This window comes from Pelophylax lessonae (assembly GCF_965119305.1).
Source record: "Pelophylax lessonae genome assembly, chromosome: 3".
In the NCBI taxonomy this organism is placed as follows: domain Eukaryota; kingdom Metazoa; phylum Chordata; class Amphibia; order Anura; family Ranidae; genus Pelophylax; species Pelophylax lessonae.
In genome coordinates this window covers 602,884,625-602,897,792 of record NC_138770.1, presented here as the reverse complement: position 1 = coordinate 602,897,792, position 13,168 = coordinate 602,884,625, and the positions used below count along the sequence as shown (strand labels likewise).

The following is a 13,168-nucleotide window of genomic DNA, read 5'->3' as shown; positions in this document are numbered from 1 at the left end:
AAGGGTTTTCAACCCCCCCCCCCCTCCTTTTTTTTTTTTTTCTTAAACTATAACCAATCCCTGTAAGGCCCAGCAGAGTAAAATGGCGTAGATCAATTTAGGACAGCCAATCTGTTTATTCTGCTGTGTTGAGTCTAAACAGAATGTGGAATACAAAGGATTCCTTTCTCTCTGGTCAGTAAAGGTCAGTTTTAACAATGTCTTATCGTTCCTCAGAATGTGCTAAACAATAGAGGCTTTTCACATTGCAGTATGTAGAAATACATTGCCTTGTTATGACTGAGACTAAATAAATGGCTCAGCATACATAACATACCCTTTAATTGTAGGGGGAATATAGAAGGTAACCTTGTTTCTGTTTTGGGTTGTTTATATCTGGAATGTTGATTTCAATGGTTGATAAGTTTTCCTTTTTAATGCGAGCCAGTCATCAGGAACTTTAAAGTGACCCTGTTTATATTGTGCAAACTAATAAAAGGAGGTCTGCCTGTAAATAAATAAAATGTAATACTTATCTGCAATGCTTCATATGCTGCTGATCTTTACTCTCCTAAAGAGAAACTTCAATTCTGTTTAAAAAAAAAAAAAAAAAAAAGATGACCACTACAAATACTTTAGCTGTTGACTTTTGACAGACACTTTCCAGCCCAGAAGTCAAGCGCTCTTCTTAGTCTCCATTCACATTAGCACGACTTGTCAGGGGACTTGGTCAGCCTGACAAGTCGTGCACCATCACGGTCCATTGACTGCTACAGGAGCCGTTCTAATAGGAGCGACACAAGTCGCTCCGACTTAGAAAAAGGGTCCTGTACTACTTCGGGGCGACTTGCATAGACATTCATTTTATGAAGTCCGTGCAAGTTGCGCCAAAGTTGCGCTGCACGCGACTTCACAGGTCGCCCCGAAGTCGGACCTGACATAGTGTGAACGGAGTCTTACTGTAGCCATCTACGCTGGGCTTCGGATCCCTGGTGCCCCTATTTTGGATGTAGGTGCCAGATGTGTCTTTCTGCTGTTATACAGTCGGCTCACCACTGCTCATATGAAAAAATTGCACTGTACTGTCAGACTGGTCCCGCAGCCTCCTGGGACGTGTCGCACGTTCCAAAAGGTGGGGGTGGGTGGCTGAGCCAAGCTAAAGTAGTTCTCGCCTAGGTAACAGTTGCAGAAGTGGGAGCAGGTATCTGTCAGAAAAAAGGTACCTATTCTCGGCAGGGGGGGGGGGGGGACATTTTTGTGTTTGAGCAGAAGGAGGAAATTACCAAAACTTTTAAGTGCATTTTCACTTTTAGTGCAAGTTCACACCAGCGTGACTTTAAAGCCAACATCCCTGCATGACTTCATTGCAGCATGTATACAACTTCTTTAAAAGAAGTCAAGCAAGTCGTGATAGTCACCCCAAAGTAGTGCAGGAGCGACTTGAGGCGCACCGATTTTAGACTGGTTCTATTTGCCTTTAAATGGGCACGACTTGGTTGCATGACAAGTCCCGGCAGTGTGAACCGGCCCTAAAAGACGTATGGCAATTGGAAAAAAAAAGAAGAAACCTTTCTACTCACCTAGGTGGATGCAGCTACGATCTGATGTTGCATCTGTCCCCTTCTAGGACCTAGAACTGAGCAATCCAGCACAGCTGGTCTTTGTTCTTGATCTGCATGGGCTGAACTCTGCCCACTTGCCTGCGCTCAGGCTGGGATTTAAACTCAAAGTTTATGTGGGCATTAAGGCGATTGTTTTAAGACAAGAGTAGCAAAACCTGTCCCCTGTCAGCATACTGCAAAGCTGGTCCTTTGCTCTCAGTGCGGTCAATCCACCAGACCTGCAGATTGGAAAACTTTAGTTATGACTCGGCAGAGGACCTTTTGGATCACTGCTTGTAGACCCTTCTTCCACAGAGTCCTTCTCTGCAGCATGGTAATAGAGGACTGTCTTTTCTGCTCAGTCCATTTTTATTAGAAAGCAGCCACAGCTAGCGAGACCTTGCTCACATTTTTTGTTTTGATTTACCTGGAATGTATTTAGCTGATAGGAATTGAAAGTCAGGTTTCACATTTTAATAGCTTAGTTGAATAGGGTGATGACAGTTGGGAAAAGTTTTTAGCACAGAAATCGGGTCTCCGGTAGTGAAGGGAGAAACTATGTCAGAGAAGGACACCGATTGGTCTTGTCTTGCTAGTGAAGGTAATAGCAGTTACTTTGTGATACTGTCTCTTATTCCAGTAACAAAGCCCACTTTGGCTGTAAAACAAGCATGTGCATGATCGGTGCATAGAGTATCCCTTTTTTACAGTCTGTATTTCTGTTTGTTCAGGTTTGGCAGTTGGTCTGGGCTTTGGAGCACTAGCTGAAGTGGCCAAAAAGAGCCTAAGTCCAAAATCAGAGAATGGTGTTGATGGTAAGTAACCTGCCAGTGTTTATTTTGTAACTTCTTACCTCTGGGAAGGAAGAGGGAAGTTTGAGGACGGATGCCATCTTATTGCATAAAATGTATTTTATTTTAAATATTGTTTCCGGTATTCATATGACATTACATGCAATTACATTAGCCACTGCTCTTAATGGTGCCCACAGTTCCTATTATAACACATTTATACAGCCCTGGTCCCATATGATACGTAGCTGCCTACTGGAAAGTTCTGACTGTGTGTGGAAAGAAGAAAATCAAAAAACTGACCACAAAAAAAAAATTCAAACTCTATGCAGTTCTGTCACCAAGACCCAAATGTAAAAACTGAATACCAACCACTATCTAGAGACGCATAGATGCCCAATCTGAAACAGCAGCTAGCTATCTGCTTTTTTTCTGTAATAGAAGTGGAGATTTTGTGATTAGCAGTTTGCATGTAAAATTTATGCCCCTAGGAAGTGACCGAAGGTTTTTAATTTCTTACAAGCATGCTCCCGCAGCTATGTAGAATGTGACAGGCCATCAGTTGTGCTTTGTTGGTTAGTAGTTGATCGCCTTGTACCGGCTGACCTCCAGGGATCCACAAATAGATCAGGCTTAGAGGCTAAGACCCGTATGCTGATTGCTGCTCTGTGTGGATTAGACTATCAAAACTCTTGTCATTCAGTGACACAATACAGGTTCTTGGGAGATAATTCGGTCCATAGATCCCCATACACAACATCGGGCTTTGAAAACAGCATGCCCTATTCACTATTAGGAGCCCAGGACACCAATGTCTTTTTGAAGGCTAACTCCAGACAAAATTCTTTTCATATTTAAGTTTTGTACAGGGAATGGAAGAGTTAAAGCCGTAGTTTTAATCTGCTTATAGTTTTGCTTATGTAAAGCTGCAATCCGGGTAAAACAAGTTTGCCCAAATATTAAAGCCATGTGTTTTTCTAATTGAATCTTGGAGGCATGTTTTATAAAGCAGTGAATTTGACATTTGTATCTACTGCTGGAAATTTCCATACCCGTGTGTGTTCAGTGGTTCATCTTCAATGAACGCTTGATAAAAGGCACACTCGTTACCTTTTTAAAAATGTCCCTCTGTGTTCTTTTGTTTTTTCTTGTTTGGATCTGTGTAGTAGTCCAACATAAAACAATTTCTGCACTTTGCCTTTGTGCCGAATCTTCCTGTAATATAGACCGGTCACTGCTACTCTCTATCTTTGTGCAGGGTAACTGGTCTTAGCTCCGCCCCTTCCTGTCGTTTTCAGCAGGCAGCCTGTTGTGGGTGGAGCCGCAGGGTCCTTCCTACAGCTCTGCTATCTGTATAGACTATATACAGCACAGTGATGATGTCACTGCGCTTTTTAGAAGGTAATATTTTGTGTTTACAAAAATATTTTTATACTTTAGCCATCAAGGAATAGATTTAAATGGGAAGTATTTGTGGCTAGAGTTCAGCTTTAACATTTACTGTATCCATTTCTTGTATGATAATCCTATGCTTTACTCTAGCTGGGGCTTTTAATTGCATTTGCCTTCATGCATGCTCCGTTAGTGTGTGTGTGTGTGGTTTTTTTTTTTTTGCGCTTATTAGTTTCATTCTCTGTTCCAAAAATGCTTTTAATCTCCCTCTAGTGGGGGGGGGGGGGGGGGCACTTTGGCCAGTGTCATGACATTGGCATGAACGGAAGCAGCTCAGGGTTGTGGTGTTATAGCAAAACAACCAAGCGTTGGTTCTGCCATCTCCCCTCTCACAGACTGAGGGCTTGGCCCCAATGTTAATGCTGAAGAGAGCTCTCATGAAACCACATTACTTACCCAGCATGCACAGCTAAGCAAATGTTTGGTTTGGGCAAGTAGAACCGCAACTCTGATCTTTTGACATAATATTCTCTTTAAAACATTGAAAACATAATAATGTATCACAATAGAAATGATAATGTTTGCACAGCATTTCACAATCACTGTTGGCGGTCTGTAGGTGCCAGGTATTTTGTGTTGTGCCGCTCCTTCCTAATGGAACTCTGAATGCACTCTCTGGATATTTATTTACTTTTAACAAATTGTTTCTTTGTAAAAGGAAGGTTAACTCTGTTAATAAATTTGTACCTGCCACATACACCATTGAAACAAGGAACAGAGTTGAAGGGCAGCTCTACCCGAGAAACGCACTCTAGTTCTGTGTGGCGGCTGGCTAGATATATTGCACATTGACGTTACAGATCCTGAGGATCAATGTATTATTATTACACCAGAATGTATAATCCATCCTTTTTCAGCTATTGCAGTGTCAAACCGTTGTATCAGCCCTTCCTTGTAAATTCTCCATAATCAAAAATAAACTGGTGAATCCAGCCACTGGTGACTGGCTAGTTCCCTGACTGTTATGCTAGTCCATTGATTTTAATCCTTTATTAGCTTCTGACCTCGAGGAATGCAGATATTGCTCTCCAATTTCCTGTGCTTGTTTCAGTCCTATCACAGAGAGGTTAATGAAGTTACTAGATTAACAAGACTGCAAGACAATTGGCATTTTCACGAGGTGGTCAGCAATGGTAGCCATCATAGTAATAGTGTATTAAACAATTATGCAATTGCACACAGGAAGAAGTAAATATAAATAAAATAAAATTGGTATATAAAGAACGACACGTCAAAAAAGTAAAGCTCAAAATAAAGAAAAAGTTAGTAGACCGCGCTCAAAGATACCAAAAAACTATTAAGACTATAGGCTTGTGAATCACACACATATAAGTGGAAAAAAGTTAAAATAAGTGTTTCAAAGAGTCCCATATAAATTGACAGCTTCTCCTTTAAAAAACAGCCACCCGTGTCTGTGTAGTAGATAGATCCTCCACCTATATCCTCATGCACAACGCTTACCAGATAAATTTGACCCCCATTACAGGTAGTCAAAAAATAGGCACCGAATCAAATTGTCTAGATCCGAAGTGAATGGTTGTCTATTCCACTTGGAGCTCCACAGATTGAGGCCAGTGGGTAATAAAGTTGGCCAGATATGTATGGAAGGGAGATAGAAAGGCTTCTTACAGTGCCTTACAGTTTGAGATTTCAACATTCAGCCAAATTGTCTAAGCTGGAGCTTTGTTTAATGCAGGGGACGCTGTTCTGTTTTCCACCTGCGTTGCAAAAGCTGGAAGTGACGTAGTATGTATCCCTGTCCCGAAACGTTTCGTCAGCAAACGTCTGAGGTCATCAGGGGTCATGTCTGTGGTCCATGGTAGCCATCATGTTTCTCCTATGATATGGTCAGCACAGAGTCTATTTGTGCAAAAGATTATCAACAGGCTAGTTTGGTTTGTGGCAGTACTGCTTCTAAACAATTGCTTTTTCATTTTCAATCGATTTTATTATAATTGCATTTGTTCACCTGGGCAGGTGAAGGATATGCGTCCTATTCCTGACCTACTCAGCATACAGTTGGGTCCATATTTGGACACAGGCATAATTTTAGTTTTTTTTTCAGGTTTTTATCAAAACCTATTTAAGCTAAAGTTATATAATGGATATGGGCTTAAAGTGCAAACTCTCGGGTTTAATTTGAGGATGTGTACATCCAAATCAGAGGAAGGGTTTAGGAATTACAGCTCTTAAGAATAGCCACCCCCCCCCCTTTTTTTTTTTTTTCTTTTTCTTCTCAAAGGACCAAAAGTAATTGAACAATTGAATCAAAAGTTGTTTCATGGGCAGGTGTGGGCTACTCCATTTTTTTTCTTCATTTAATTTCACAGGTGAAAGGTCTGGAGTTGATTCTAAAGCATCGTACACACGCTACGAATTTCCGCCGACCGGTCGTCTGTCTTTTGTCCAGAGTGCGTGTCCGTTGGTTGGAATGAGCTCTAGACTGCACACAAATTTTCCCGTACGACAGAATTCTACTTCAGAAGTGATGTCATGTGTTGGATTGCTTTGTATGTGTTCTTTCTCTCTGAGCATGCCTAGTCTTGCTCATAAGATTTTTCCCCGTCGAAATCTGTACTAATGAGACGAAAATCGGACGTGTGTTGACGGAGGACAAAAAATGTATAGCCTGCACATTAGGATTTTGTCAGCCGAAAAGTCTGAGTGGGCTGTCGAAAGCACCATACTAACAATTCGAAAATCGGCAGATCAGTCGTCTTCTTATCGTGTGTACAGGGCTTAAGTGTGGTATCTATTGCTGTAAACCTACATCATGCATTCAAAGGAGCTGTCCATTCAAGTGAAACGGCCCATTTTGAGGCTTCAAAAAATGAAACCAATCCATCAGAGAGAGAGCCGCAACATTAGGAGTGGCAAAATCAACAGTTTGGTACATTCTGACGAAAGAAGAATGCACTGAGCTCGGCAACATAAAAAAGTCTGGACAACAGTGGTGGATGATCGCAGGATCTGCTCTATGGTAAAGAAAAACCCATTCACAACATGCAGACAAATGAAGGACACTCTCCAGGAGGTGGGCGTATCATTGTCAAAGTCTACCATTGAGAAGACTTCAAAAGGGCAAATACAAAGTTCACAAGGTGCAAACCATTCATAAGCCTGAAGAATAGAAAAGTCAGATTAGACTTTGCCAAAAAAACATCTAAAAAAGCCAGACCAGTTCTAGAAAAGCATTCTTTAATACAGATTAATCGTAGTTTCATCCATCCAGAGTGATGAAAAGAAAACAGTGTGGAGAAGGCTTGGGAACAGCTCATGATCCAAAGCACACAACATCTGTAAAACATGGTGGAGGCAGTGTGATGGCATGGGCATGCATGGCTTCCAGTGGCACTGGATCATTGGTGTTTATTGATGATGTGACAAAAGACAGAAGCTGCCGGATGAATTCTGCAGTGTTTAGAAATATACGGTCAGCCCAGATTAAGCCAAATGCAGCAAAGTTGATTGAACGGCGCTTCACAGTACAGATGGACAATGATCCAAAACACACTGCAAAAGCAACCCAGGAGCTTTTGAATGAAAAGAAGTGGAATATTCTGCAATGAGTCATTTACCTGATCTCAATCCTATTGAGCATGCATTTCACTCGCTCAAGGCAAAACTAAAGGCAGAAAGACCCACAAACAAAGAACAACCGAAGAAAGCCTGGCAAAGTATCAGAAAGGAGGAAACCCAGTCTTTGGTAACGTCTATGGGTTCCAGACTTCAGGCAGTCATTGCCAATAAAGAATTTTCAACAAAATATTAATAATGAACATTTTATTTTTGATTAGAATTAATTTGTCCAATTAAATTTAGGCCCCTGAAAATGGGGGGACTGTGTATAAAAATGGTTGCAGTTTCTAAAATGTGTACTTGAGATTTATGTTCAACCCCTTGATTAAAGCTGAAAGTCTGCATTTCAAATTCATTTGAATTGTTTTGTTTTAATTTCATTGTGGGTGGCATACAGAGCCAAAAGTTTGAAAATTGTTCCTGTGTCCAAATATAGAATAAAACTTCTTCAGCTTTCATATTCAGTGTGTAACATTTTATGAATGGACTGGCCCCCACACCTTCCTGATCTGACAACTAGTGGGGTCACTAGCTGTCACAATTTAAAAAAAAAAAAAAAACGGCTGTGCGTGGCTCTTTGTCCTGTGAATGGAAAATGAACAGGGGATGGCCTTTTGTGGCTGTCAGCTTGTAGTTTTTATTTGAACTACCATGGAATCTCTTCCTGTCAGATTGTATCCACTTAGTCGTACCAGATGTATGAGCAAGCAGGGGTACACTGACAGATCTGCTGGATACCTGCATGACGCCAGCAATCTACTGATTGCTGGTGCAATGCTTAACAGGCTCTAAAAAATTAAAAATGAATAAATGCACATTTTTTAGCTGCAAAAACTATGTGCATTACGGTATATTTTATTAAAAATTAACTTCTCCTTTAACTTGTAGGAGGTGTGATGTAATTGTGTATATTATATGATTTACCACCTTCATTTACGCCATGGCCTTTTAAAAATAAAAGCCCTATATTTCCAGTGATCATTTCACATCTGAATTTCAGAAAATAGATTTTGTTCCCTTAACAGAAATAATGTTTTGTAAGAAACAGTCATGTAACCTAGATAATATGTATCAGTGTCAAACATTATAAAAAAAACATACATTTTCTGTGATACTCAACCTGCCGTAGTGTGCATCTTCGTAAGTATGATCCTCAACAGTGTCATGTTGTGTTTTTAATTCTTTAATTATTCATTAATGATATTTACATCTTTGCCACACAGTGCTAAATCATTTGTATGTTAATCATTGAGCATTTATTGAAAACTAGACCCTGCCAGAAACCTTTGTTTTGTTACAGCCTCTGATAAGCTTGTTTTCTTACTCTTTATCACTGTGTAACCTTGTTATGATATATTAGACTGTGGAGTGTTTGGCATAAGCATTCAATCACCTTAATGTTTATAAAACATGGCTGGTAGTTGCATTCCAAATTGCATGTTTGAAAGGGAGACTGTAGACCTTTTTTTTTATTTTATTTTTTTAACCATTTAAGGACCAGACTGTTTTTTACCCTCCTAATGACCAGGCCATTCTTTGCAATGTGGCACTGCGTGACTTTAACTGGTAATTGCACGGTCATGCAGTTCTGTACCCAAGCGTAATTTATGTCCTCACCCCCCCCCCCCCCCCCCAACAAATAGAGCTTTTTTTCATGTAAACAAAAATTGTCAGAAAAGGCTTGGTCTTCAAGTGGTTAGATGTGTGTGGCACAACCGAATATTGGGCATAAAATGCCAGGACCAGTCAAACTAGGGGTAGACCGATTATCGGCAAGGCCGATATATCGGGAGCTGATGTGCACTTTCCCCGATCTATCGGTATCGGCACCGGATCATGCCGATATTGCCGATATTTTTGTGACATCATTCTGCCTTCTTAGGCAGTCTCCCTCACCTTGGACAGCCACCCACAGCCCCTGTGCCAGCCAGCCGCCCACCCATCCACCACAGGGTGCCAGCCACCCACCCATCCACCACAGGGTGCCAGCCACCCACCCATCCACCACAGGGTGCCAGCCGCTCACAGGCCCTGTACCAGCCACCCACCACAGGGTGCCAGCTAGCCTTTAAGCATTAAACAAAAATTAACATGTTCAGTACCAGATTTGTGTCAAAAATTGTCTGTTTTTCAAAACTTTAAATGTACAAAATATCGGCCGATACGTTGTGACCATAATATCGGTATAGCCCCTGAAAAAACCATATTGGTCTATCCGTAGTTCAAATGACCCCTTTTTGGAAAGTAGACCCCCCCCCCCCCCCCCCCCAAGCTATTTGCTGAGAGGCATTTTCAGTCCATGGAATATTCTATATTTTGCCACAAGTTTCAGGGGAAAAAAAATTTCACAGTTGTCACTTAAATTGTATATTGCTCAAACATGCTATGGCTATATGTGAAATTACACCCCAAAATACATTCTGCTGCTTCCCTGGAGTATGGCGATACCACATGTGTGAGACTTTTTGGCAGTCTATCCGCGTACAGGACCCCGAAAACCAATCGCCACCTTCAGGCTTTCTAAGGCCGTAAATTGTTGATTTCACTTCCTATAACAATTTTGGAGGCCATGAAATGCTAAGATAGCACAACCCCCCCCCCCCCCCCCAATTACCCCTTTTCAGGAAAGTAAGTAAACACCCCAAGGTATGTGCTAAGAGGCATGGTGAGAATTTTTCCAGCTCATTTGTTTTGGAAAATGAAGAAAAAGGAAAATGTACTGCCATGGTAGCAGAGAACACGGGCATATGATGAATTGGTTCAGTGGACCAATATGACTGTAACTTAATTTTTTTTAGTAATGCCCTTGAGGGATAGACCCAGAAAGGTTTTAAATTCAGAAACCATGATAGGTTTCCATGCAAATTCTCTGGCAATGGTCAAATTTGGATTTGCAGCATATAAATTGGTTTGGTCCACAACAGATCTGTACAGATCTTCTGTGAAAAACAGCTCCTAAAAACCAAGGGGAGTAAAATCTGCTGTTTCCACCTGAATCCTTGGTTCGCTAGTGAATGGGGGGGGGGGGGGGGGTGCGGGCGCTGCAGAAGTGGTGGGCTCCCAATCAGGATTTGCAAGCGCATCAGGAAGGACACTATGAGCCTGTCTTCGAATCCTTGGTGACTGCTAGCCATCGCACCAGCTTGAACTGCACTTATGGGACTCGCCACGTCACCAAGTGTTACTGCAGTGCTGGTTTGTCTGTGGTTTATGACCAGGATATATTAGGCCGCTGGTGCTTGCAAGTTCACCAGAATATTAAGCGGCTAGTACTAGTACTGACACTCTGCTGCATACGAGAACCATGCGATTGTTGCACCTCAGCAACAGAACGGGGTCGGGTATGCCTGACCTTAGCAGGGACCACTACTCCGTTGTCAGAGCTATCTGTCAGGGCGCCACTGCTCTCTACAGGCTCGAATAATGAGCCTGATTCTGCCAGTGTTGCTTCCCAATTTGCTCTGATCTGTCATGCTCCGCATCATGTAGGCCTCTTGACTAGTGTACCTCTGGACATTTTGACCAATACATTTTATAGGTACCTAGTGTGACTCACAGGTAAAAAAAAAAGCACCTGGTTGTCAAGTACTGTTTGAACCGCTACCAAAAAATTTAACTGCTAGCACTAGCAGAGGTCAGGCCCAACTCTGCTAATGCTTCAGTTTAGTGTGCTGTTTATCTGAAGTGACTGTAATCTGATACCGCACTACTTGGAGGATGGGGAGAAAGGGCCTAAATTCAGGTGTCAAGCTGATCCTGCTAACGCAGCGTTTTGGGAACACTATTCTATATACTATTGGGGACACTAGTATAGATCTGATCAGGTATTGAACCGTTCAGACACTATACTAGTAATGGAGGTGTTTAGTGTGTGTGTGTGTCACTGGCAATCATAGGATTAAAATGTATTACTAAATATGTGGTGGGCAATCTGACGCTGTCCTGTATTGACGCTAACTAACGCTAACTGACGTCCCCTGTGACACTAATACAGTGATTAGAAAAAAGTTCTGTACACTATATTAGTGGCACTGTGGCAGGGCAGTGAAGGGGGTTAACTGGTGGTAATTGGGGGGGGGGGGGGGTTAATTTATTTTTAGGGGATATGTGGCGAGTACCCTAAACCTATCTGGGACTACCACTCACTGCTGCTGACACTGACCTCACAAGTGACACTAATACAATGATCAGAAGGTTATGTATACTGACACTGTGACGGAGTGAAAGGGTTAACTGGGTGGTGATCAAGGGGTTAAATATGTGCCTATGTGCACTGGTGTCAGTGTAGTGCTTGTGTACTCATGGTAGATGCTCTCTCCTCTCCTGGAGCCCTTTTCGGTTCCAGCGTGAGAGGAGAGTGCATAATTTCCTGTGCCTGTGTTTACATTACACAGGCACAGGACATTTTGCCATTGGTCAGAACTGATCACCAGGTCCAGGCCAAAAATCATTGGCCAGGGCCTGATGACTGGTTCTGAACCGAATCGGCACATCGCAGGGATGGCGCGCGCCCCCTACCCCCCCGCGCAAGACCGACGTACGGGTACGTCCGTTCTCACAGCCGAGCCACCTTGCCACAGTAAAACTGCGGTGGGTGGTCGGCAACTGGTAAATATACATGAGAAATAGATCTTATAAAAGTATTTTGGTATGCCTTACTGTGTATAATTTCTCAGTTGGGGACGTAGGGCTGCCATTTTTGCGTATTGCATACATTGGTTTTCCTTCTTGCCTAGTGGTGCAGCTGTAGAACTTGTCCCTTATCATCTTGAAAGAAAAATTAGAAAACAAGTCTGTGCTCTCTAATGATGGAAAATACCCACAGTGCTGATCTTTGCTTAAGCGGGCCATAAACTCTGCAAATTCCTTTCTTGCAACCACGGAAATAACAATGAATGAAAGCAGCGGGCCAGGGACAGTCAGGCTGGGGAAGAAATGGCTAGATGATGCTGGACCTCTTTTTAAACCAAAAAAACGGGGTTGGAGCTAAGCGACTTTGTAAAGCTTAGTGTGCAGTGAAATCAAGGTAAGCAGTTGTACAGGAGAGCCTGAACAACTGTGCGAGACTGATGGCAAGGCTGGAGTTTAGTGTTAAATGTCCCTAAGCAGTCTTTGTACCTAAAACAGCTATACAACATTATATACTAGGTTTCCCTTCATCCGTATTACTGTCGGAGCCACATGGAAATGCTGAGTATTTGTCCCTTCGCTGGACATGTCTGCTTTTGAGTGGAAAATGTCATTTTGTAGGCATTAGAAGGGAAAAAAAATTCCAGTGCCAGGAATTTTCATATCATTAAAGTTGACTTTTAAAAACAGGAGTAGGACAATTGTATAGATGGCAAATATCCAACTCACCCAGCGCTAACTTAATACTAATAAACGTTTATAATGAGATGTTCGATGAAATCTGACATAGTTATGGCAAAAAATGCCCAAACAGCAGCTGCTATAAATAGTCAATATCAAAAAAGGTGTGACCAATTCAATTCAATTTGCCAGTAAAGAATCAGTAACACTAGCAGCGCTAACTTGTCAATATATAAGCATAAATACTATAAAAAAATATATATTTTTTTATAAAAAAAATTTGTGCCAAAGAGATGTGAACACGGATTTGGTATAGCATGCACTAATGTATATAGTAGACGGACAGTCCAATATCAACCACCAGACGGACATGCATAATCCAATGAAGGAAAAAAGTCCTTAAAATCCTCAGTGGAAATATATAGTCCTCTTATACACCCGTGTGCCTCCACCATC

General features: G+C 41.8%; 1 protein-coding gene across 3 annotated transcripts in view; it reads left to right on the top strand.

Annotated features, from left to right (window-relative positions):
- Positions 1 to 13,168, top strand: part of COQ8A (coenzyme Q8A) — a 118,694-nt gene that overhangs the window by 50,992 nt on the left and 54,534 nt on the right. For all 3 annotated transcript variants that reach the window (XM_082248858.1, XM_082248859.1, XM_082248860.1), the window contains exon 5: positions 2,312 to 2,395. In XM_082248858.1, the coding sequence (XP_082104984.1) occupies positions 2,312 to 2,395 (84 nt within the window). The remainder of the gene's footprint in view (positions 1 to 2,311; positions 2,396 to 13,168) is intronic.